At 45.0% G+C, this 26,030-nt stretch overlaps 1 protein-coding gene across 1 annotated transcript in view; it reads left to right on the top strand.

Annotated features, from left to right (window-relative positions):
- The window catches only part of XKR8 (XK related 8), a 63,725-nt gene extending 40,470 nt beyond the window's left edge, over positions 1-23,255 (top strand). The window contains exons 2-3 of the mRNA XM_073616252.1: positions 16,670-16,863; positions 22,167-23,255. Coding sequence (XP_073472353.1) covers positions 16,670-16,863; positions 22,167-22,852 — 880 coding nt within the window. The 3' untranslated portion in view covers positions 22,853-23,255. The remainder of the gene's footprint in view (positions 1-16,669; positions 16,864-22,166) is intronic.
- The last annotated feature ends 2,775 nt before the right edge of the window (positions 23,256-26,030 follow it).

Below are 26,030 nucleotides of genomic sequence, written 5' to 3'. Positions count from 1 at the left end.
TTTATAAAGGTGGGTCGGTTGGGTGGTCTGTTTAAGCTTTCGCGCAAACATCGTAGAAGCCGAGTTACTGTATAGGAGAAAGCGAGCTTTAGACCATCTAAGAGATTTCTCGATATGACCTGACAATATATCATCAAGGGCTCTCCTTTTTTCGGTGATTTGGAGGAGCACCTCCTGTGTAGGGGATTGAGTGTGTCTATGATATAGTTGTTCTAATTCTAAGGTGAGTTTGTGGGTGTCCTGTTGTTTTTGTCGTTTTAAGGTCGTGGAAAGCTCTATCAGGTGGCCCCTCATTACAGCCTTATGGGCTGCCCACAGCGAGATCGGAGAAATGTTCTCTACATTATTAAGCCTAAAGTATTCTTTAAGACGTTCCATCAACTGAGCCATAATCACAGGATCCGTGAGTAATGCGTCATTAAGGCGCCAGGACCTGGCTATATGTGGGAGGCCTAAACATGAGATATGGGTTGATACCAGGTGATGGTCTGACCAGGGGCAAACATGGATGTTGGCTGTAGTAGAATTTACTGTCAGAGAGGGGGTGCCAAAAATATAATCTAGGCGTGAATAACTGTCATGAGGGTGTGAATAGAACGTATATTCCCTAGAGCCGACATTGTGGGCTCTCCAGATATCTATGAGTTGGGAGGATTTCAAGGAATGTTGAAGGGATTTGGGAAAGGCCTTAGATGTCGGGCATGTTCGGCTTCTATCAAGTCCTGAGTGGGCTACTAAATTAAAGTCCCCACCGATTAACATATGGGGGGAATGGAACCTATCTAGGGTCTGAAAGAATTCCTTAAAGAATGTAGCCTGTGAGGCGTTTGGGGCATACACTGAAGCCATAGTTAGAAGTTTATTTTGGATGGTGCCCTGAACTATAACGAAACGACTGTTGGGATCTTTATAAATCTTTTGAGCTTGAAACATCACTGAGTTTTTGATAAAAATGGCCGCCCCTCTAGACCTGGACCCACTTGTGGTAAAATAGTTTTGATTAAAAGATTTGTCAAAGTATGATGGGTGATTATCTCTAGAGAAATGAGTCTCCTGGAGCAAGATAACATCTGCGCCAAGAGCTTTGTACATTTTGAATGCTTTTCTTCTTTTTTGAGGGGTATTAAACCCTTTAACATTATGGGAAATTATTTTAATACCCATGGCAGTCTATAATGAATCTGCTAGGATCAGTAAGAGGTCCAGGCCGAGAGGGAGCCGCCAAACAGCAACCCGGCCTCTTCAGAGGCATGACATAGCTATGACGCACAGTCTTATGGGACTACGTGTATCTATACTCAGAGTCAGTAGCACATAAATCACATAGAATAAACCAATTGGTGTGAAGAACACCAAAAAAAAACAAGAACATAAGGTCATAAACATAAAAAAAAAAACAGCAAAAAAAGAACAGGAAACCTGAGTACTAGGCCAAAAAATGGCCAAACATAGCTCCAGGGGGTCATGGGGGAAAACATCCCATTGACCCAAAAAAAAATGTCCTTTCGGACCAAAGGGTCCGACACTCTAAGTGATAGTGTTCGTGTCATCCGTGCAGACATAAATTTGTCTGAGGAATTTACCTGTAGAGGATCAACCAGCTCTGACATCACTGACCAGACGGGGAGCCAGTCAGTTCTCATTAAGAAAGAGTGTAGGGACAATCATGCGGATGCAACCGGGAGTCCGTAATGAGCCGGGAGAGTCCAATTTTCTGTAGGCATGATGGGAGATATTCAAATCTCGATACCTTGGAGGGAGAAAAACAAAGAGAAAAACAAGGGTAGGGGAGAAGATAAACACAAAAAAAAATAAGGGAGAAAAAAGAGAGAAGAGTGTCTTGTCGTCAGTCACGGTGTTGATCTCGGCGGTCTCTTCTAGTTGGAGGGGTTGCCCAAATTGCTGAGTGACGTGGAGTGGAGGGTAGTCTGGGCAGGGAAGCCGCGTCCAGGAGGCCCAGTTTCACCAATAATTCTTTTCCTTCTATTAGCGTGGTTACAGTGTAAGTTGTGCCATTGTGGGGCACCTGCAGCTTGAAGGGGAAGCCCCATCGGTAGCGAATACTGGCATTTTGAAGAACAGCAGTGACTTCCTTCATCCTCCTGCGTTTATCCAGGGTGGTAGGGGAGATATCCGGGTAGATTTGAATCGGGGTGCCTTCCAGACGAATATTAGGGGTGTTTCGTGAAGCTCTAAGTATTTCCTCCTTGATCAGGAAGTCCTTAAGGCAGAGCACTATGTCCCTTGGTGGTTTCTCTGGGGGAGGGGGAGGGCGTAGGGCCCTATGAATCCTATCACAGGAGAAAGCCGACAGTGGGGAGTCTGGTAAAAGAGATTGGAATATCTTCTGAACCGTGGGTAGTAGATCGGTGACCAATTCGGGCACTCCGCGCACCCTTAGATTGTTGCGGCGGTTCCTGTTATCAAGGTCCTCAATGTGGGCTTGATGCTGCTGAACCGTTTCAGATAGTGACTCATGCTCCTTCCTTAGGTCAGAATATACCAAGGTGAGCTCATCATGTTTTGTTTCTAGTAAGTCGGTTCTGCTACCCAAGGCCTCAATCTCCAGGGACAGCGTGTTAGTAGATTTGAGGAGCTCTGATTGAAATTTCTGGGCAATCTTGTCATACATTAAGGTTAAGCTCTCATCCAGATCAGCCTTAGTAAGTTGAAACGTGTACTCACTATCTCCCTGGGAGTGCGGTGGTGAGGGAGCTGCTGCAGGAGAATGTGCCTGTGACTGTGTCCTCCGGGCGCCATCTTGGGCCTGCATACTTCTCTCCTCTCTCAACAAATAAGTCGTTAAGGATCTTTGGGCCGGTTTTTCACGGCGATTTCTGGTGCCCGTCATGCGCTGAGTGTTCCGCCGGGGGTGCGGGGATAAGTTGGGTGGATAACGTGCGTTGATAGCCCCGGGGAAGTGCCGTTAGTCTTCGCGGCTCACGGAGCTCTCAGCCCTTGCTTCCTCCTCGGTTCGCGCCGCGCATGCGCCCCAACCGTTTAACGTCTTTTTTTGTTTATAGTGCAAAAATAACAAATGCAGTGGTGATCAAATACCACCAAAAGAATGCGCTATTTGTTGGAAAAAAAAAATTACATACATTTTATTTGGGTACAGCGTTGCAGGACTGTGCAGTTGTCAGTTAAAATGAATGGCACTGCTCTTTGTGAATGAGCCGGCTGCGGGGGTAAGGAGGGGGGCCGAACTTCTGGCTCACTTCGCCGAGGCGAACTGAGCTGGAAGTGGGTACCTGTCAAAACCAGGTACCCGCTCCCCCCCAAAAGGTGCCAGATGTGGCAGCGGAGGGGGTGGGGCATCAGGGTTGGCAGACAAGCGGAGCTTTTCCTTTTGGGTGGAGCTCCACTTTAAGCTAGTAAGGGAGAATTTGTGAGGATCATTGTTGTCCTCCTTTTAGGACACTAAACAGTAGATTGCAGACGGTGTCAAATGTATATTGTTGAGCACTGTGTGACAATTTGCAGTACTGCATTATGTATAAAACATACAGCACAATATACAAAGTGGAGCATTAAGAAGAACCAAATATGCCGTGTGCAGAATAAGAGTCCAGGGTATGTAATGTAGGTAACGTGGGGTATTGCAGCACAGTATTAGAGGGAACAGGCAAGGGACTATTTTATTCTAGATTTGGTACATGAATGCATCAGTGGTTGCTGGATCTGTTTGTGGATGAAGGAGGAAGGAAATGTGCCGGGACAGAATGAGGGGAAGATAAAGAAGCAAGAAGTGAGGTTTGGAGGTGTACACTGCGGGACCTGGATTTTCAAGATGTAGCTTAGAAGAAAGAGATTGATGGTTGATAAGTGCAGAATATGGATGGGTAGTCATTACTTTGTTTTCAGTAACAGCCACTGTCAGGACCTGCATCACCTGCTAGTGTGACTGTAGTTCTCAGAATGGAAGGTTGTAGTTCCGGTGTCCACCAGCGGGTGTCTGGGAGGTTATAATTAGTTTCTCCTGTACATTTTCCTTGTGCTTTCTTGTTTTGCTCTGCTAGCTAGATACTGCACACCAATTTATTCTGACCCTGCTCCTAATCATGATTTTGCCCAGCATCCTGTACCCTGCTGCCTTGTATCTGCTCCCCTTGTTCCTGATTCCTGTCCTGGTTTCCCCCCTTCCTTGCATCTCTGGTATTACTCTGTTTTTCTGTGTTCTCCATTTTGTATATATTGTATATAGTTAGTTTGATCATGATTTATCATAGACGCCAATATTAAAAACCAGAAGCAGTGCCATGTCAAGCTGATCAAGATTTCCCATAGACATCAGGGTGTCTGTATTTGCAAGTGTATGTAAAGCGAGGGTACATAAAGCGGGGTATGCCTGTAGTCTCGTTTCAGTTTCCTAAGTGTAGCTATGCAGATCTGGTCAATCCTGCAGTCAGTATTCCTAATAGCCATACCACTAGTGTTTTGTCAAAAAGTGTATAAAGATCATACCACTATATTTTATCTGATATAAAAAAAATTTGTACCTAATAATGGAAAATTGTATCAAATACTTACCGTAATTTTCCTTTCCTGACGCCAATACATGGCAGCATACATATGATATAGCTCCGCCCCTATATCCACCCACAGGACCTGTTTAGCTCTATAAAAGTCTGACTGAGAGCTACCCCCCCATTCTCCGTATAAAGCACAAAGATCAGAGGGAGTGTTCGTATGCAGCCATTTATTGGCGTCAGTAAAGGAAAATTACGGTAAGTATTTGATACAATTTTCCATTTTTCTGAAGCCAAACAAAAGCTCATTATGTATCACATGTATGCTGCCATGAGAGGGATTTAATGCTACAAACTTAGGTTTTTTTTGACAATAGACATAAAAGCTTGGATGGTTTTTCTCCCAAACTCTAATGTAGTAAGAGCTGCTGGATCCACCCTGTAGTGTTTTAAGAACGTATGATGTGATGACCAGCTAGCCTCTTTGCAGAATGTCTCTAGAGACAATCCTGCCCGTGCCGCCCAAGAAGACGACATCGCCCTGGTTGAGTGAGCTCTAAGCACCTCTGGTGGATCCTTCCCGGCCGCTCTATATGCCCAGTGAATATTTTTACTATCCAGGCTGAGATGGTTCTGACCGAGGCCTCTTTCCCTTTAAATTTTCATGATGATGAAAAAGTCTGTCAGAACGTCTGAAAGTAGAAGTAGCCTGGAGATAGGCTTTAAGGACTTTTGGAATGTCCAACTCGTGCAGATCAACATCTGATTCTTCTGGGAGGGCTGGAAGCACCCATTCACTGGAGAGATGAAATATCGATGCCACTTTTGGAACAAAATGATCCAATGGTCTCAGCACAACCCTGTCTGGGAAGAACATGGAATAAGGTTCTGCTGCCCCCAATTCCTGGAGTTCCGACACCCTTCCCCTGAAGTTATGGCTAATAGGAAAGCTGTTTTTAAGGTGATATCCCATAATGAACAGTCTGTCGGAGTACGAGGAGGGTTTGCTAGAGAATTGAGGACTACTGCCAGGTCCCATTGAGGGAACCTATTTCTTTTGGGAGGGCGTAGTCTAAGTACCACTCTCATAAAGTGCTCCACCAGCAGGTTGCTGCCCATTTCTTTTGGAGATGGCTGAAATTTGCACCTTAAGCGAACTGAGCCCCAAATCCAATCCGGATTGCAGGAAAGACAGGATTTGAGATACATTTGGGTCACTAGGGTCAAACTGACGTCCAGCTGCAAAGCTCGTGAACCTATTCCATATTCTGGAGTAGATGGCATTGGTTGACCCCTTTCTGGAAATCTGTAAAGTTCTAATACTCTCTGGAGAACATCCTTACTCTTGTAACCCCTGCCTTACAATCTCCAGGCTGGTAAGGCCAGTCATGATGGTTGCAGATGTAGGGTATCTCCTTCAGACAGGAGATGAGAAGTCACCGGCAGAGTGATCGATGTGCACACGCTGAGATCCATTGCCAGAGAGATCCATGGTCTGTGAGGCCAGTAAGGAAATACTGTGATGACTGTCAAATTCTGTCAATCTCCTCAGGAATTTCAGGATTAAAGAAATTGGAGGGAAGGCATAGGCTTGTTGCCCAACCCAAGGATAGCTGAAAGCATCCGTCCTCTCCGCTACTGGATGAGGGTAGCGTGAGAGGAACCAGCTCATCTTGCAGATGGTAATGAGGCAAAAATATCCATCTTGCAGACACCCCCACTCGTGGATGATCTGTTTGAACACTTCGGGGTGAAGAGACCATTCTTTGGGGTCCATGAATTGTCTGGATAGGCAATCTGCTTCCAAGTTCTGACAGCCTGGCAGATATATGGCCCTCAAATCTGGGAGATATTGTTGTGCCAATGTCATGATTGGTTCCACCTCTCTCAAGAGGGATTGGCTGTGTGTCCTGCCTTGTCGCTGTATGTAGGACACTGCTGCTGTGTTATCCAGATGGAGCAGGACTGGGCGACCCTGTATGTGAGGCAGCAAGGGGGCCAATGCCATGAATGCTGCTTTAAGTTTCAGAATATTGGAAACTAGGCCATGAGTGGGAAATTCCCCTCTGCCCTGGATCTTGAGATTTTCGCAGGTAGCACCTCACCCTGCTGTGCTGGCATTTGTGGTAACAATGATCCATGGCTGCCGCCCTAATGGACTATGCCGTTTAGCGTTTGTTTTGTCTACCACCAGAGACTCTGGCGCCTCTGGCTGGTGATCCTGATTGGCTGGACTAGACAAACTCTTCCACTGCATCAGGAAGCCTTGTTGGAAAACTGAGTTTCCAGTGAGCCCAGGGGATCATCGGAATACATGAAGCCATCGTCCCGAGAGGACTCATGCACTGGGATGCCGACATCATTGGTGCAGCCAATGCCTGTTGGAACTTCTCCCTGATTTTGGGGAGTTTCTGAGGTGGCAAAGAAACTGTGTCCACCTGAGTATTGAATTGGGCCCCTAGGTACATATTCTGTGTAGGCTCCAGCTGGCTCTAGTAATGGCTGTCCCTCAACACAAATCTGACGGATTGTGTGGTATGACTGAAGGGGACATGCTGGTAGGCATATTGCAAGTCCACTGAAATCCTCCAGTCTCTTGGTTGAACCTGGATTATGGTATGGAGAGACTCCATCTTGAGTCTATCTGGATAAATTGATTCAGCTTCTTGAGGTAGTTCTGCAGGCTGCCGTTTGAACAGTCAATAAAGGCCTTGCGCCACTGTGGACTGAATCCGCCGTTTTTTGGAAGTGGTCTTGCTGGAACTGGGTCACTTTGAGCAACCTGGCTCCAACTGCCTCCTGGACGGGTCTAGGGGTTAAAAGGGCTTCTGGGTATCTTGGGGAGCTGCAGGAGTCTTAGCTCTCTGTGATCTTACGAAGGTTGACTGTGTACTCCTCCAATGCCTTCTAAAGTCCGAAATCCGAGTACCTGTTTGGCGCTCCTCTGGATGGTTTGCTCCTCAGGCGTCTGGACCTCCGATCTTGGGGCAGAAGACCCGATTTTCCTCCTGTAACCCTGGAGATGGCAGTCTCCAGTTTTTTGGCCAAACAGCTCGTTCCCATCAAAAAGCAGTGTATAGCAATTCTGCTTTGAGGATGGGTCAGCCGCCCAGGGTTTTAGCCACAGCACTCTTTTGGCTGTGACTGCGCTGAGCATGGCTCTGTCTATAGCTGCCACTCCTGTGAAGTCCGTTGAGAGTTTTATCTCATCAAGAGCCTTGATGATTTTTTTCTCTTTTGGCAGCTGGTTTTTGATCGCATACTCCAAGTTCTGCGCCCACACCTGCATAGCACTTGCTACGGATGTAAAAGCAACAGCAGGTTTACAAGCACCACCTGCCGCGAGGTAAAACTTTAAGTCCATGTCAATGTGTCAATCAAGGATATTGTGAAAGGAGGAAGAGTCTTCAATGAGAAGTGTCACATTCTTGGCCAGTCTGGTGACTGCCGCATCCACTGTTGGTGGGTTAAATAAGAGTCGCATCCTCCTCCGTTAGTGGATAAAACTTCTGCAACCTATTGGTTGAGGAGGATTTTCTCTCCCCCTATTCCCATTCCTCCTGAAACAGGCCTCTTATTTCTGTCATTAGAGGAAAGGTAGCTACCCGTTTCTTTAGGTTCTTCCTTTGGCAGTGGTCATCAACCCTGTCCTCAGGGCCCACTAACAGGCCAAGTTTGCAAGATAACTGAAATACATCACAGGTGATATAGTTTGCTGCTCAGTGATTGCAGTATTCTAGTCTGCATCTCCCCAAGGTAATACATAAAACCTGGCCTGTTAGTGGCCCTGAGGACAGGGTTGATGACCACTGTCCTATGGAGCCCAAAGGTTTGTTCACACTTGCAGCAGGCTCTGCTATTGCACTGAAAAGCAACCTGTGCTTAGGTCACATTTCAGAGGCATTTGATATTATATTAGAGGGGACAAGTATTCCTGCTATGCGATTTTCAAAGAGAGATTTGTACGCAATGTTGCAACTCACATGGGTACGGCCCATTCACTTGGCTGCCCTACGTGTGCAAAAAGAAGCCCCTGGTCCTAGTTAGGGGAGACCAGCTTCATACAATGTTTTTAAAGGTGCGTTCTCCCATGTGACAATCACAGCAGAAGCTGGAGTCACCCCTGAAGTGCCTGGTACCCCTCTAGTTAGAGAGGGTTGAATGGCTTTGTTTAGGCCTGGTGCAGGGCCCACACTGTTCGTCTGCTGCTGTCCCTGGTTGCCGAGATGACTGGAAAATTCTGCCAGGGAGTTGGGGACTACTTTCTTGAGCAAGGTTGACACCTGCTGACTCTCATACTCATGGTCTCTGGCAAGCTGCTTGAAGCAGTTGCTGCAAAGTAGCTTTCTAGGCATAGGGTCATCTCCTCCACATGACCAACATTTGCCTTTCGGGCGCTGAGCCCTAGGAAGGAGAAGCTGTGTGCGTTCTCTTAAGCGTACATTTGCGCCATTTGTACTGGGGTCTGCCAGGACTGGAGGAGTTGCTTTCTGCCCTGGAAAAATCCTGACGATCCAGAGGGCCTCTGAACCTCCTAGAGCTGGAGTGTGAGCGGCCAGGACTGCATGGCAACAGAGAGAAATAAGGGAATCAAGAGAAAGAGAAAAAAAATACATATATTTGCCTTTTTTGGCAAAGATTAACAAATTTAAATAAAAGAAATCTGGTCAACCCCCCATTCCCAATACTAGGATAGCAAGACTTACCTGTCATTGACTGTTCCTCAGAATGAGATGCTGCCTCTCTGGATGCCTGAATAGCAAAGGCATCCATTACCTGGCCATTTGTGCTCTGTAAATAGCACCTGAGAGATAGAGTGAGAGAGACTCTCAGCCCTCTCTCACCTCTGTTCTAATCAAAAAAGTGCTAGTACAATTAGGAGGGAAGCCAATGCCCATCCACACAAAAGGACACTTTTAAGCTGGCTACACGTCATACAATCCTCTGCAGATTTTTTCCCTCAGATTTACCAAAACCACACAATATGAGGTCAAACCTTAAGAGCCTCAATTTGTATGCAATCAGGCAGGCCCCTGCACCACATGGTCCTGGCAAATCTAAAGGAAATCAGACAACAAATGCTGCACATGTGTGCATGGGGTCTTTAGAGACACGAGAGCAAGAAAAAGAAAGTTTCATAGAAATTGACAGACCTGGAAAGAGTTCCATAGGAGAGAAGACATCATGCAGTCCCAGCTGCTGGATCCGGACTCCAAAGCAGGCATGCCACAAGAGGATTGTCATCTCTGATTAGAGAACACCTCTAGCCCAAAAGACCACCAGAAGGGGTTCCCCACCTTGTTGGTGCGTTTAGCAGTCTAAGATGTGGGACTGCGTGCTGGGAGAGGCTTGAACCCAGGTCTGTAGGTGTTGATCTTTTGAGGAAAATAAGGAGAATCGGGGAGGTAGCTCTCAGTCAGACTTTTATAGAGCTAAACAGGTCCTGTGGGTGGATATAGGTGCGGAGCTATATCATATTTATGCTGCCATGTTTGGCGTCAGGAAAAGTACCTTATTCAATCATTGCTGTTCAGAGGTCACATGCCATTTCCCTAGTCTTTCCTGTCCTCAGGGAAAGTTCTAAGTGAGGAGTTTCTGGTACTCTGCTGATGTATGAATCTGTGTCTGCACAGCATTGATTGGTGCTGTGCTGGTCACATAAAAAAGGCTTTCAGAATAGAGAATTTAAATAAATAGTAACAAAGTTTTTTATTGCCTCATACAAATCTATATTTCAAAGCAAATGTTTTTTTTTTTTTTGCAATAGCATGGTATATACAAAGTTTAAGTTGACTGACAATAGCTTTCACTTTGTTCACACTGTAAAGCTATCTAGAGGATTCAATAAACAGAATTTGAAAAAAAAAAATAAAAAGACATCTGAAGGAGGTTCTGCCAACTACAAGCTGTGTCACACCCTTCAAGCCTGTGTCTATAGTGTGTATGTGCAGGGACTAGCAGGGAGATGAAGCCTCCATCAACCACCATCTTATATCCTCATCCATTATATCCTTATACATCCACATGTGTGACTCTATAGTCACATGGGCTGCACAGATAAAAAAAAAAAAGAGCAAATGAACAACTACAAAAGGAACTGAAACTGGAGCATGCTCAGTAGATGTCAACTACCTCTAAGGTCCTTGCATATTGAAATTCAATTTGATCTTCAACTTCTCTTTTTGACTAAATTGCAAATCAATCAAAGATTTATGCTTCGGAGCGTTTCCGCTTGTCATGCATAGGGCAGCCTATTCACTTGAATGAACTGCCCTATGATTAATAAAGGTCCCAAAGAAACGCCAAAACCTCTTTTGGAGCGGAATTTTGTGTGTTTTTTCACTGCAAATTTTAATGCGTTTGTAGCATGCCAAAAGGCATGGCAAACGCACTTGCTTGCTACCCACACTTTGGGTGGCATTAACAAGACAAGGAATGGCACCAGAAGTGCGATGTGCAATTGCAGCATGTTTAGGAAATGCACAGTAAAACGCACATTTTCTGTGCGCATTGTGGCATTTCTGGAACGTGCAACAATGCGCACATTTTCTGTGCTCATTGTTGCACGTTCCAGAAGTGCCACGTGTGAATGGAGCTTTAGAGATCTTGGTGGATCTCCATCAGCAATCACGCCAGGTGTACCGATTCTTTGATACAATTTCTCCCCCTTTCATTGGAGGGATATATACTCTGTTCACGGTCCCTGCATGTGCAGGGAGCTTCTGCAATGTGGCTACACCTACTTCAGACTCGCCGGGCGTGACACTATATTCTGCTGGAATATGCTATTATCATATACATGTTGTTTTTACTTATGATGAACCCTTTATGTCCTGAACCCTTTTCTCTTTCCCTGAAGAAGGAATAAATAAAAATCTCTCAAACACATTTGGTCTAGCTGTGGACACCTTTTTTTTTTTTTTTTGGTTCGATAAGTTTTTATTGAAAGGTATGAAGCAAGTACAATCAAAATGCAGCCATTAGTAAAACAGCATTTCTTTATAACATTCACCATTATAACACCTTTTTTCCTTATGGTAACTCCTAAACCTGTAAATATCTTGAACGTACCAGCTTAGAAATGTAGGTAGGAACCAATCAATAGCCTTGTGTCACTCAGTGTCCATGGCCTGTTGTTGGTATCCCTGTGCACTATAGGTGTTATCACTGGGGTTGCATTTCTAAGGGTCCAAAAAAACTCTAATGAACGGCTCCTTAATAATATACCTTTAAACCTAAAGATAGAAAAACAAAGAAAGTAGAAGAGCAGATGAAGTGGACGGGAAAGGCGAGGGAGAGGAGGAGAGGGAGAGGAGGGGTAGTTGTCCAGCCCATGCCGTATACCTTTTAATTGTAAGCATTTACTCCTTTTGGTCTTTTCTAATTGGCTATAATTTCTGAATATGTTGATGAAAACTTGAAGGTGAACCCTGTGAACACCTTTTAGCAATCTGGCCTTCAATTCATCTTAGCCGACTTGGTGCTCCAGCATATCTAATGATTTGGGTGCTTTTCTGTTTATTTATGTATCATCGTGCTTTGTTTTTATCATGTGAGGTTATCTGCCCTCTTTGGACTATACTTTTTAGATCTGTAAACTAATACAATTCTGTTACATTTTATACCTCAGTTTATACCCTCCAATTACTCCCTAGTCTGCCTTTAAAGTCCCCGTTGGGGTAATCATTCTCTCTGTTTGAGCTTTAAAGATGTAAACTTTTGGCCCAGTTTCAGCTTCATTACTAATGGAATTCTGGTGGCTGATTAAACTCATGGGTGGAAATTTCTGGTGATTACTTACGATCTTATGTGCAATTTCTGGTGGATGGAACATGATTGAAAATGACTAAAAATTGCCAAGCGCATCGCCTTCAGAGCTACTGTAGATATTGAAACATAGAAAAGTGACAACAGGAAAATACCAAATAGTCCATTGAGTCTGCCCATTTTTGGCCAGGGAACATTCCATTACAGGCCTGGACTTACTAAGACTGCTTCATGTGGACTGTGATGTCTTTTGGATGGAAGTCACAAAATGGTCTTCATCTGGCAGTCTTGGGCTGCAGGAATCTGAAGTTGAGCTTTAAAGGATAAGTGCACTTTCAGAGAAAATGTGCTAATCTGATTTGCCCCTTTAAGGTGACCTAATAGATCCCACTTCCTCTCTGCAGAAATACCTTTTGGGACTGTTGACACCCCATGCTACAAGTCCTCTGTCTCCTGCCCAGGTGTGCACAGTAGAGCCCCGATTAAGTCTATGGGGCTTGTTTCCCTCCATCTCCTCAATGGAGTCAGAGATAGACGGACTCCATAGTCTTCTATGGAGCTCTACTGCACAAGTGTGGCCAGGACACAGAAGATTGAGTGACCCTAAAGAAGTGAACAAGATAAGTGAAGTGCGCTCATTCTTTTGGGCAGGGCTTGACAAATTTGCTTAGAATCTAGGAGCCAGCTAAAAAAGGAGCCAGTTTTTTAAATCCACTGCCCAGCGCCCAGAACTACACGTTCTGGGCGTCAGGCAATAAGAATTGCTCGTGCCTGGTGCCAAGTAAAAAAAAGACAGAATAAAATTTTAAAAAATAAATAAAAAAGAGGCTGCACTGATGAGGCAGCACTGATGAGGCTGCTCTGATAAGACGTCCGCCGCTTTGCAGGCTCGCCATGTCCCCCTGAAGGGCGCGCGCTGTGATCACCCGAGTCAATGAGACTCGGGTGATCACAGGTCCGAGTAAGGGGCCGATCCTGGCCTCTTACCACGTGATCAGCTGTCAGCCAATGGCAGCTGATCACGTGATGTAAACAGATGATCGGTAATCGTTTTTTTTTTTCTCCTCACGCTGACAGTGTGAGGAGAAAAAAAGCCGATCTCTGGCTTCTGTTTGAAAGGACATCAGTCCTGAAGAGGAAGAGGCAAAGACGCTTCATATGTGCTCACTAGTACCAGCACCCAGTGCCACCTGCCAGTGCCACTAATCAGTGCCCACAGTACGTAAGTGCCACCTATCAGTGCCCACAAGTGCCACCTATCAATGCCCACCAGTGGTGCCTCATCAGTGCCACCTAGCAGTGCTGCCTATCTGTGTCACCTATCAGTGCCCATTACTGCCAACCATCAGTGCCACCTATCAATGCCCTTCAGTGCCACCTCTTAGTGCCCACCAATGCCACCTATCAGTGCCACCTCATCAGTGCCCACCAGTTCCGCCTATTAGTGCCCATCAGTGTCGTCTTATCAGTGCCCTTCAATGCAGCCTATCGGTGCCCATCAGTGTAGCCTCATCAGCGTACATCAATGAAGGAGAAAAATTACCTGTTTGCAAAATTTATTAACAGAATATAAAACGGTTTTGTATTTTTTTTTAAAAAAAGGATTTTTTAACAAATAATAAAAAACCCAGAGGTGATCAAACACCACCAAAAGAAAGCTTTATTTGTGGGAAAAAATGATAAAAATGGCATTTGGGTACAGTGTTGTATGACCGCGCAATTTTCATTCAAACAGTGACAGTGCTAAAAGCTGAAAATTGGTCTGGGCAGGAGGGGGGTTTAGGTGCCCAGTAAGCAAGTGGTTTAGAACAAACCTACAGAACCTTGTTTGTGACCCAGGGGCTGCCTGTACTTGTGTTGCTGGACAGTTTGTTAGCTAGGTTTTATTTTTTACAGGATTACCTAAGGCTCGATTCACACAGGGGCAACACGACTTTAACGCGACTTTGCAACGCGACTTCAACGAGACTTGTGAATCCGACTTTGCCCTGCGACATGTGTCCGACTTTCAGGCTCGATTCACACAGGGGCAACACGACTTCAACGGGACTTTGCAACACGACTTCAACGCGACTTCAACGCGACTTGTGGATCCGACTTTGCCCTGCGACATGTGTCCGACTTTCAATGAACGGGGATCCGACTTGGATCCCCGCCACTGTGTTTGGTATAAATCTTTAGGGGGAACTCTGCGCCAAATTTTAAATAAAAAACCGGCATGGGTTCCCCCTCCAGGAGCATACCAGGCCCTTGGGTCTGGTATGGACCTTGAGGGGAACCCCCTATGCCGAAAAAACGGTGTGGGGGTCACCCCCAATCCATACCAGACCCTTATCCGAGCACGCAGACCGGCCGGACAGGAATGGGAGTGGGGACGAGCGAGCGCCCCCCCCCTCCTGAACCGTACCAGGCCGCATGCCCTCAACATGGGGGGTTGGTGCCTTGGGGGAGGGGGCGCGTTGCGGGCCCCCCCCCCAAAGCACCTTGTCCCCATGTTGATGAGGACAAGGGCCTCTTCCCGACAACCCTGGCCGTTGGTTGTCGGGGTCTGCGGCGGAGGGCTTATCAGAATCCGGGAGCCCCCTTTAATAAGGGGGCCCCCAGATCCCGGCCCCCCACCCTATGTGAATGAGTATGGGGTACATCGTACCCCTACCCATTCACCTAGGGAAAAAGTGTCAATTTAAAAAAAAAACACTACATAGATTTTTAAAGTATTTTATTAGACAGCTCCGGGGGTCTTCTTCCGACTTCGGGGGTCTCTCCGGTTCTTCTCCACGCTCTCCGGATCTTCCTCCGGTCTCCTCCGCTCTCTTCTGCCGCTCTTTTGCTAAAGCGGAGGAGCCCGGTCTTCCGTCTTCTGCCCTCTCCTCTTCTTCTGATGTTGACACGACGCTCTCTCCGGCTGGAATGCTCTCTGTGCGCTCCGCTCTGACTTATATAGGCGGTGACCCCGCCCCCTTATGCCGTCACAGTCCCTGGGCATGCTGGGACTATGACTGCATAAGGGGGCGTGGTCATTGGGTGATGACCACGCCCCCTAAAACGTCACAGTCCCAGCATGCCCAGGGACTGTGACGGCATAAGGGGGCGTGGTCACCACCTATATAAGTCAGAGCGGAGCGCTCAGAGTGCATTCCAGCCCCAGAGAGCGTCGTGTCAACATCAGGAGAAGAGGGCAGAAGGCAGAAGATTGAAGACCGGGCTCCTTCGCTATAGCAAAAGAGCGGCAAAAGAGCAGAAAATAGCGGAGGAGCCCGGCAGAAGACCCGGAGAGCGCGGAGAAGAACCGGAGAGACCCCGAAGTCGGAAGAAGACCCCCGGAGCTGTCTAATAAATTACTTTAAAAATCTGTGTAGTGTTTTTTTTTAAATTGACACTTTCCCTAGGTGAATGGGTAGGGGTTCGATGTACCCCATACTCATTCACATAGGGTGGGGGGCCGGGATCTGGGGGCCCTCTTATTAAAGGGGGCTCCCGGATTCCGATAAGCCCACAGACCCCGACAACCAACGGCCAGGGTTGTCGGGAAGAGGCCCTTGTCCTCATCAACATGGGGACAAGGTGCTTTGGGGTGGGGGGGGGCCGCAGCGCGCCCCCCTTCCCCAAGGCACCAACCCCCCCATGTTGAGGGCATGCGGCCTGGTACGGTTCAGGATGGGGGGGGGCGCTGGCTCGTCCCCCACCCCCATTCCTGTCCGGCCGGGCTGCGGGCTCGGATAAGGGTCTGGTATGGATTGGGGGACCCCCCACGCCGCTTTTTCGGCGTAGGGGGTTCCCCTCAAGGTCCATACCAGACCCAAGGGCCTGGTATGCTCTTGGAGGGGGAACCCATGCCGGATTTTTATTTAAAATTTGGCGCGGAGTTCCCCCTCAAGATCATCTGAGCACAAGTCGCATGCCGAAGTCGGATCATGCGAGACGGCGATCCGACTTTGATCCGACTTCAATGATAGTCAATAGGCTGAAGTCGGATCAAAGTAGTACAGGGAGTACGCTCTGAAGTCGGAGCGACTTCAGTAGTGTCTATTAAGACGCTCCCATTCACTTAAATGTGAATCTCTTTCTGGGGCGACTTGAGGGCGTACAAGTCGGATCTGTTTAGTTTATATTTAAAGAACCAAGTAAAGCAGATGTAAAGTATACAAGATACAAGCTTGCATAATGTTATGATGGCATACTGCATCCCCAATGGAGATGTTAAAATGTTTATTCAAAATGCTTTTTTCTTTACTGCCTGGTCAGTGATCGCTGGTCATTTGATTGCTATCGTCTCTGTTTTCTAAGGTCTGAGGAAATCATAAGCGGTTACTCATTTATTCTATTGGACTGCACTAGAAATAAATTATGATATGCAAGTGTAAAGGAACATAACCTGCAATAAATATGGTTTTATATTTTTGGTGTTTACATGCACTTTAATATCATTACAGGTGTCTACATTCGTTGGAAGTGGGGCTAGCTGCATACAGACGTCCAGAATGTAGCCACTACCAGGAATATGCCTATTTTCTAACTCATGACATTAGCATGATGCGACTTGTAGAGACCTTCCTGGAGAACACTCCTCAACTCATCCTTGTCTTATATATTATAATAAAGACAGAAACTATACTCATCTATCAGTGTAAGTAATGCACAACAATGTTTCTTTGCAATAACAAACCACAAAAATGGCACATAATACTGTACATTATAATATACCAAAGGCCATATATTGTCATGTGGTGATCCCAATAGGTTAAACATGTACAGGCTGTGATGACTGAATGGTCCTTGTCAAACTTTTATGATGAAACTTAATAATATCACATGGTCAGTACTGTACAGTCATAGCTCTAAGCTCCAAACTGACTGTATAATACACTGTGCCACTCTGAAAAATGAACTCCATTATATAGGTCATGTTTCAAATATTATACCAGGTTTCATTCAGTAGACAAACTACTACTTAGCATTAAAAAATAACAAAAAGATTCATTTATCACTAGATTCATATAATAGCCTTATTAATATCACCTAGTTAAATGTGTTCAGGGGTATTATTCTTTTCTACACTTCATGGAAACACACCTTTTTTCTGTCTCTTTCTAAATGGGACAAAATCAGAAGCAAGTCCTGTTATGGGAGGGAGTCTTGGATGTAGATATCTGTAAGATACCCATGGAAGTAATTACTATGCCCTTAATGCTTAATGCTACATTGAAATATGTACCTGCAGGAAAGTAAGTGGTGGTCATGGAGCAGTACAGCCAGTGCAAACCAGGTACAGGGGTAAAGGTGGCTGCTAGTTTCAAAAAGTTTGTATTGCAAGCGGAAAGATTCCCTGGGCATTGGGCATTCAATATAAAAATCCTCCTTGAGATTGGAAAATACAAAACCGGCATTTGGGAGGTGACAGTATCGCTTCTTGAATGCCTGCAAACTTCTACTTGGCCTCCCCTGAAAAGCGATCCACCACAGATTGCTTTTTCAGAGGAGCTGTAAAGTCCACCGCCTTACTGGGTCATATATACCGTAATATTTTTTTTAAATAGAGCTTTCTTTTGGAGGTGGTTAATAACAACTGGGCTTTTCTTTTTTACTATGTAAAGTAAAAAGACTCACGTTTTAGAACAAAAATACTGTTTCCTTTACATTGTGTTATGAAACATATAAAAAAAATGCCAGGACAGCAAGATCCCACCCACCAAAAAGGATTTTTGACAAGTAGATATCCCATTTTTTTGACACTTTTTTGAAAATCAGGAAACATGCTGGTATTGAGGTGGTTAAAACATGGTGCACTACATACAGGGCACTATTAGAGGGATTTATTTACTAAAAGCAAATCCACTTTGCACTACAAGTGCACTTGGAAATGCAGTCACTCTAGATCTGAGGGGGACATGCAAGGAAAATGAACCGCATTTTTGCTTGCACATGATTGGATGATAGAAATCAGCAGAGCTTCCCCTCATTTCAGATCTTCCCCTCAGATCTACAGGGACTGCACTTCCAGGTGCACTTGCAGCACACAGCGGATTTGCCCCCAATGTATAGGTCATACACAGAGGGAGGAGAAGGTGAAGGGGTTAATATGCAAGTTGCATACAGTGGGAGGATGGAAATTAGCCAAGGAGGACTCCAGTCATGGGATAGACTCTAGTACCTCCATATAGTTGCCACTGTCAGCAAGAGGCATGAGTCAAGCAATTCCTGACCTGTTAGTGGACAGTGTGCTGGGGGCACTTGGTACAGTGGGACTGTACACCCATTTCTAGCATCAGACATGTTGAAGCTGCAGGTGTGGTAAACCGTGTACAAGCTCAAGGCCTTAAAATGGTTAAGTCTTAAAGAGGAGGCCTGCAAAAATTAAAAGCCAGCAGCTACACATACTGCAGCTGCTGACTTTTAATAAGAGGACACTTACCTGTCCTGGAGTCCAGTGAAGTTGGCACTGCAGCTTATGTTTCCATCAGCTGTCGGGTGCTGCCGCCGCCCTTGCGGGTGAGGGTGCCCAGCAGTGTAGCATTACGGCTTCACAGCGGGTCCCTACTGCGCATGCGCAAGGCACTGCTGTGCGCTCCTACTGGCCCGGTGGTGGGGGAAGGAGGAGGGAGGCGAGCTGTGACGTAATTCCCACTTTCAGAATCCCGGGAAGTGGGGACAGGATACCTGTCAAAGGTGTCCGCTCCCACCCGAAAGGTGCCAAATGTGGCACTGAAGGGGGTGGGGGGGCCAAATGAGTGGAAGTTCCACTTTTGGGTGGAACTCCGCTTTAAAGTGGTTGTAAAGTAAAGCATTCTATGCATTAAGGGCCAGTTCACGCCACATGCAGTCCAATGCGTTTTTTTTCTCTGTATCAAAAATGCATGGAAAGTCGGTTATATGGTTTTCAATGACAACGTTCCCATCAGTGCTTGCGGTTCCAGAAAAAAAAAGTAGAATGTGCTGCATTTTTCCTGCACTGGACTGTACTGGAACGCTGTAAAACGCATAAAAAAATGCACTGGAACGCACATGTCCTTTTTTAACCACTTCCAGCCCAAGGACGTCATATGACATCTTTGACTTTCAGTGGGGATATCTGATATCTGAATGATGCCTGCAGCTACACCGTGAGAACAATCCATAGTGGCAGTTCTGCCGCTTGATCATTCTTACAGGGGACAAGAGGGAAGAACCCCCCTCCCGCTGCCCTCTGGTACTTCTCGGGGCTCTCCCGTGCAATCGGGGACCCGGAGAAAGAATCTGCCACCGCCGGATGATGAGCATAGAGATTTCCGGTGACCAGATGGTCATCAGTCATCTCTATGACCGTCGGAGGCCTGGGGGCGACGTCGCGTCCGGGCCGCGGTTGTAAACAAAACTGTGATCGCGGCTGGAAAGCATGGTATCGGTAATTTTTTTTTTTTTTATCTGATGTTTTCCAGCCTGGAGGAGAGATGTGGGGTCTTATAGATGTTTACATCCCTTGTAATAGGAATAAAAGTGATCAAAAAAAGAAAAATTTAAACAGAAAGTATAAAAAAAAAATAAAATAAAAAAATAAAGTAAAATAAACAATAACAATAAAAAAAAAAAAACGCACAGAAACAAATGCACACGTAAGTCCCTCCCACATATTTAAACACCGTTCAAACCACACCACAGCAATTACAACAAAAACAAATGGCAACCACCCCAACCTATAACTAGCCTTTGCAGCAAGGAGCACATGGAAGGGCAACGAACATTAAAAACAAACAAAATTAACTAGCTCACTTACCAGCTAGCCTGCAACAAAACCAAATTGGCCCTGTTTAACAGTTCACGTATATTTGCAAATGTGTGCAACTGAAACCCTTGTTTTTACTGTGAAGGGTCAATTTGGTTTTATTGTAGGCTAGCTGGTAAGTGAGCTGGGAAATTTTGTTTGTTTTTGACAACAGCAATTGCATTGGCACTGTCCAGCTAACATAACTAGGCCGGTTTAGAAAGTGTTCAAGCAGAGCCCAGGGCCTGCAGCTCACTTCCACACTTACCCTGCAACATCCAGTCCAGTGGGTCCAGTCGAAGGGAAGGGCTGGAGGCAAAGGCTGAGGACAACTGAGCTGGATAGCTGCAAAGAAGGTGGGGAGATCACCTGCATCTAAAGCATGAAGAGGATAAGGATGAAGGATGAAGATTCTTGATTGAAGAGGTAATGTTACTAGAGGAAATTACAGCTTAACCGCTTGCCAACCGCCTCACGCAGATATACTGCGGCAGAAGGGCTCGTACAGGTAAAATCACGTACCTGTACGTTGCCCTTTAAGGGACGGCCAGCGGGTGCGCGCGCCCGCAGCAAGCTCCGTGAGTCGGCTCGCGGGTCCCGTGGACTTGATCGCCGCGGAGATACCCGCGATCGCCTCACGGGGAAGAAGAACGGGGAGATGCTGATGTAAACAGCATCTCCCCGTTCTGCCTAGTGACACTGACACTGATCTCTGCTCCCTGTCATTGGAGCAGAGATCAGTGACGTCACACACACAGCCCATCCCCCTGACAGGGGGAAGACACTGCCAGTGTCATTTACACAGGAATCAGTGCATTTTTATAGCACTGATCGCTGTATAAATGACAATGGTCCCAAAATGGTGTCAAAAGTGTCTGATGTGTCCGCCATAATGTCGCAGTCATGATAAAAATCGCTGATCACCGCCATTTAAAAAAAAAAAAAAATTATTAATAAAAATGCCATAAAACTATCCCCTATTTTGTAAACGCTATAACTTTTGCGCAAACCGATCAATAATCGCTTATTGCGATTTTTTTTTTTTTACTAAAAATATGTCGAAGAGTACGTATCAGCCTAAACTGAGGAAAAAAATTGTTTTTTTTATATATTTTTGGGGGATATTTATTATAGCAAAAAGTAAAAAATAATGCGTTTTTTTCAAAATTGTCGCTCTATTTTTGTTTATAGCGCAAAAAATAAAAACCGCAGAGGCGATCAAATACCACCAAAAGAAAACTCTATTTGTGGGAAAAAAAGGATGTCAATTTTGTTTGGGAGCCACGTCGCACAACCGCGCAATTGTCAGTTAAAGCGACGCAGTGCCGAATCGCAAAACGTGCTCTGGTCAGGAAGGGGGTAAATTCTTCCGGGGCTGAAGTGGTTAAAGAGGAACTGCAGTCTGCTCACATAATTTGTAATAAAACATCTTTGCCATTCTGAAGCTTCCCTCCAACCACTTTGCATATTATTTTTTACTGTAATTCTGTACTTGCTAAATATGCTGCAGAAATCTCCCTCCACTAAGTCTGGCTGCAACCATTTTAACTGTGGGCAGCTGAAGCTGCTGCCTGTTCACTTCCTGGATTTACACAGACACACGGAGGCACACCTCCAGCTCTGCAGCGCTCATTGGCCCTCTTATGACTCATCCCCCTTCCCTTCCTGGCAAACTCTCGTGAGAGAGAGAGCTGTGTATGGTGTCATAAGCCTAGGCTAATGACCAGATAAGAAAGAGGAAGTGGGCTGTATAAGGTATTTACTGGCAGAAATAAAATGTTTTACTATCCAAAGTTAACACAACAAGGGCAGAAGATTTAATAGATGGAAAGATCAAAAAAAAAAAAAATGACTGAAGTTCCGCTTTAAGTCTTGAATCAGCAGCACTCATGAAATGACATTCATTCTTAAAGGACTCTAGGAAAAAACTGAGGCATGCTGATAGTAGGAGGGGTCATAGCCTGGGCTGGCCTACAGTTTGTTTTGTTTGACAACATGTCCAATCCCCCTGTAGATGATAGTATAACTCGAAGGTTTGAGAATTCCCATGTCCCTTAATGAGCGAGATATATACATTAACCAATGTTGCAGACAAACATTGTTTTTACAATTTCAAATGTATTTTTACTCCAAATTATATTTCTAGTAAGTTATAAAAAAAATAAATGCTAACGCTATTTATATTTTTCTAGATTTCAGCATAACATTGTCATTCATCTGCATTAGCTGGGCAATACTGGACTACCACCAGTCACTAAGACTATTTCTTAAAGACAAAGAAAAGCTGAACCTTTTATCTTCAGGCATTTACTTCCTGTGGAATTTTTGCCTAATTTCATCACGTATCCTGTGTATCACACTATTTACTATCACCTTTGATTGGATGATTGCTCTGCATTTTGTTGCTGTGTGGTTTGTATTTTTTCTATGGGCCTTCCTGCAGAAGACAAAATTTATGAAAAGGAAATTCCTGGAGCCTTTCTACAGAGCAACAGTAGCTGTGATCCTCTACTTCTCGTGGTTTAACATAGCTGATGGGAGAACAGTCTGCAGATGTATCATCTACCATGTGTTTATTACTATAGATTCTTTAGGACTTCTGTTGTTGTGGTATTTTTGGAGGTTTCCATCCTTCATGGATGAGTATGAAAGTTTAATTATTGGTACGGCTGTTTGTCTTACTGGTCTAGGTCTCGTGATAAGGTTGATTTATTACCAGTGTGTGCACCCCAATGTGATTAGAAAAACTAAAAAGTGCTATGATGAAACTGATGGTAAAGTAGGGGAAGGGGCATACAGGATGTTTACACCAACATTAAAGAAAAAGTCCTGGAAACAAAATGATCGAATGGTCCACTTGGCACAGCAAATTTATTAGCAGTATTTATGTCAAATGTAGCATTGGATTACATTGAAACACACTAGCATATGACTTTTCAGTTAATAAACAGACCCATAGAAATGTGTTTGTATAGAACATACTATGTACAGCTCAGACCCAAATAATAAAGCCATGGACACATAAATGAACTGTGCATACAAATATTGCAATGCCTATGTTTTTATTTAGGCAAATTGCAGTAAGGTGTTAGTAATATGTGTTATATTTTTTTGTGGACATTTCCACATCAGCCTGGCTTTAGGAACCCCCGCTGACTTCCTTCCCAGTTGTCTTGCTAAGACAAGGGGTCTTCCTCTTCCTTTTGGGTTCTCTTTTATATTATGGAGAATGAGACTGGAGCACTGAAGCTCCTACTACAGCAGGAAATTTCAATAAAGCACTCCAGCAGGGAGTTCCCAAGGCGTACAGAACTAGTGCAACAAATTCTTCTAGCGTTCACCTTGACTGTCAGTATTTTCTATAAGAAAAACAATGTCTGTTGTCTAGAGCTGCAAAACATATTCAGTTTCTCTGCTATTACAATGTCCTGTTCAAAATCCTAGATTACATTTTCCAGATGTATTGCATTATCAGTGTCCCGCAAACAAAAAGGTAAATCATATGCAGTTTGTAATAAACATATTTAAATAGTTTGTTTACAATATACACCAATCAGCCATAACTTTATGGCCACCCACCTAATATTGAGTAGGTCCCCCTTTTGCCACCAAAACAGCCCCAACCTGGGCGCCACTAGACCTCTGAAGGTATGTTGTGGTGTCTAGTACAAAGCCATCAGCCGCAAACCCTCAAAGTTGCAAGGTGGGGCCTCCATGGATTGGACTTTTTTTCTGAGTATACCCCACAGATGCTCGATTGGATTGAGATCTAAAGAACCTGGAGGCCAGGTCAGCGCCTCGAACTTGATGTGCTTCTCAAACCAACATTTTTTGCAGTGTAGCAGGGCACATTGTCCTGCAGAAAGAGGCCACTGCCATCAGGAAATGCGGTTTTCATGAAGGGGTGTATTGGTCAGCAACAGTGTTTAGGTAGGCGGTGCGTGTCATGTAGCATTCACATAAATGGCAGGACCCAAGGTTTCCCAGCAGAACATTGCCCAATGCATCACACTTTTTTGCTGTCGTCTTCTCATACTGGTGCCATCTTATCCCCAGGTAAGCTGCTCACAAGCACCCAACCATCCACATGATGTAAAAGAAAAGGTGATTCATCAGGCTAGCCAATCTTCTTTCATTGCTCCATGGTCCAGTTATGATGCTAGAATGCCCATTGTAGGCAATTTTGGCTGTGGACACGGGTCAGCATGGGCACCCTGACCAGTCTGTGGATATGCAGCCCCCATACACAACAAACTGTGATGCCCATTTTTTCTTCTTTCAACACATCGCCTTCGGGGACAACATGTCTAATATATCCCACAAACTTTCAGATGCCATTGTAACTGGACAATCAATGTTATTCACTTAACCTGTCAGTGGTCATAAAGTTATGGCTGATCGGTGTATATAAATATGTTTGTTTAAAGTACACAGATCAAAACTATATGGAGGTATTTTTGAATGGAAATGGTATTATGCAGTTTTTATGGTTGTCTTTCAATTTTTTGTTATTTAGATGGCTGGTGTGGTTCATACATTATACCTTCAGGTTTATCAGGGTCAAATTGGAGGCTGTGAGGGGCAGTGGGCAAGTTTGCAACATATGAAAGACAATCATTTTGGAACACTTATTTAAAGCGGTATTAAACCCAAAAGGAAACATTTATTATATTGCAGGTTGTGAATTTTTAGATGCGATGGCTTTATTTGTTTTCTTTTTTTGGTTTTGGGTGTAATACCGTTATCTGTGATTATTTAAGCCAGCAGACAGGAAGATGAGAACAAGTACTCTGTAAGTTAGCTCCTCTTCTGCAGATACTGGTGAGACAGCTGATGTGTCAACATTCTCTGTACAATCTTGAAGAATATGTCAGCGCTATATACAGATAAATGTATAATATAAATAGTGATGTGACTGTAGTAGGACATTAGAGTGTAAGCTCCCCTGCTGCAAAGACTTGACATGAGTGGCTCATTATTCGCTGTACAACATTGAGGAGAAACAAATAAACCACTGCATGTTTTCTGATGACCTCTGTGTCATTTCCTCAGTATGCTCCCTAACAAGTGTGCCATCTATGCAGCTACCTTTAAAGTGGAAGCCCATGCAAAATGTAAAATCCCTGCATCTATAGACACCAGGGATCTAACACTAACCTCTCTATCCCTGTAAGGAAAAGATGAGTATACATACCTTTTTGGAAGCTGATCTGACCCGCTCCGACCTGATCTCCAGCGCTGGAAGCTCTGCAGAGGACACTGAGGACAACGGCTGTAAAATGAATGGGAAGTGATGTCACCCATAGACTTACTATGGGGCTTCCATTGTCCTCAGTCTCCTCTGCACCCACCTACACAAAGAAGCCACGCCTGACAGCTCTGCGTGAGATCCAGTTGGAGAGGGTCAGACCAGCTTCCAAAAAGATATGTATACTTGTTTTTTCTTTACAGGGATGGAGAGGTTAGTGTTAGATCCCTGGTGTCTATAGATGCAGGGATTTTAGATTTTGAATGGACTTCCACTTTAAGGTTATAGGACACTGGCATGGACAGCTGTGTTTCTGCTACTGTAGGTCATGGATGTCTTCTCTCTGCTGAGAGAAGCATACCACTTTCTTTTTATTTTTTTTCTCAAGGATCTTCTAGCTGCTACATAGCCACTGTGGCTCCCCTATTTGCAATTTTCTGGATCAGCTTACTCCTTGGGGGACTGTACCCGGATTCTGCCAGCCATAAGATGCGGGGCAGGCCTGTAAGGTTGCTTTGTGCACTAGATCCTGCGTTAAGTGCGCACCTTGGCACATAGTACAGCACATTGGGTTAGGCACTGGGTGCTATACAGGTCCAGAGCTGTGGCCCACCTGATGGTAGAGCTCTGTGCCTGAAAGTATGCCCACTTGTAAAGGTGAAAACTGGGAGGACTGCAAGTTAGCTGCGGTAATTCATGACTTGTCTTTTACTGGTGCCCAGGGTGCCCATTGATCCAGTCCCCCTGTGGGTTAGTGGAGCACAGGCTGTGACATATTTAAATGATCTGTCAGAGAGTGGGAGCACTG

The sequence above is a fragment of the Aquarana catesbeiana genome, linkage group LG02 (genome assembly GCF_042186555.1).
Source record: "Aquarana catesbeiana isolate 2022-GZ linkage group LG02, ASM4218655v1, whole genome shotgun sequence".
NCBI lineage: Eukaryota > Metazoa > Chordata > Amphibia > Anura > Ranidae > Aquarana > Aquarana catesbeiana.
This window is presented reverse-complemented; position numbering and strand designations above follow the sequence as displayed.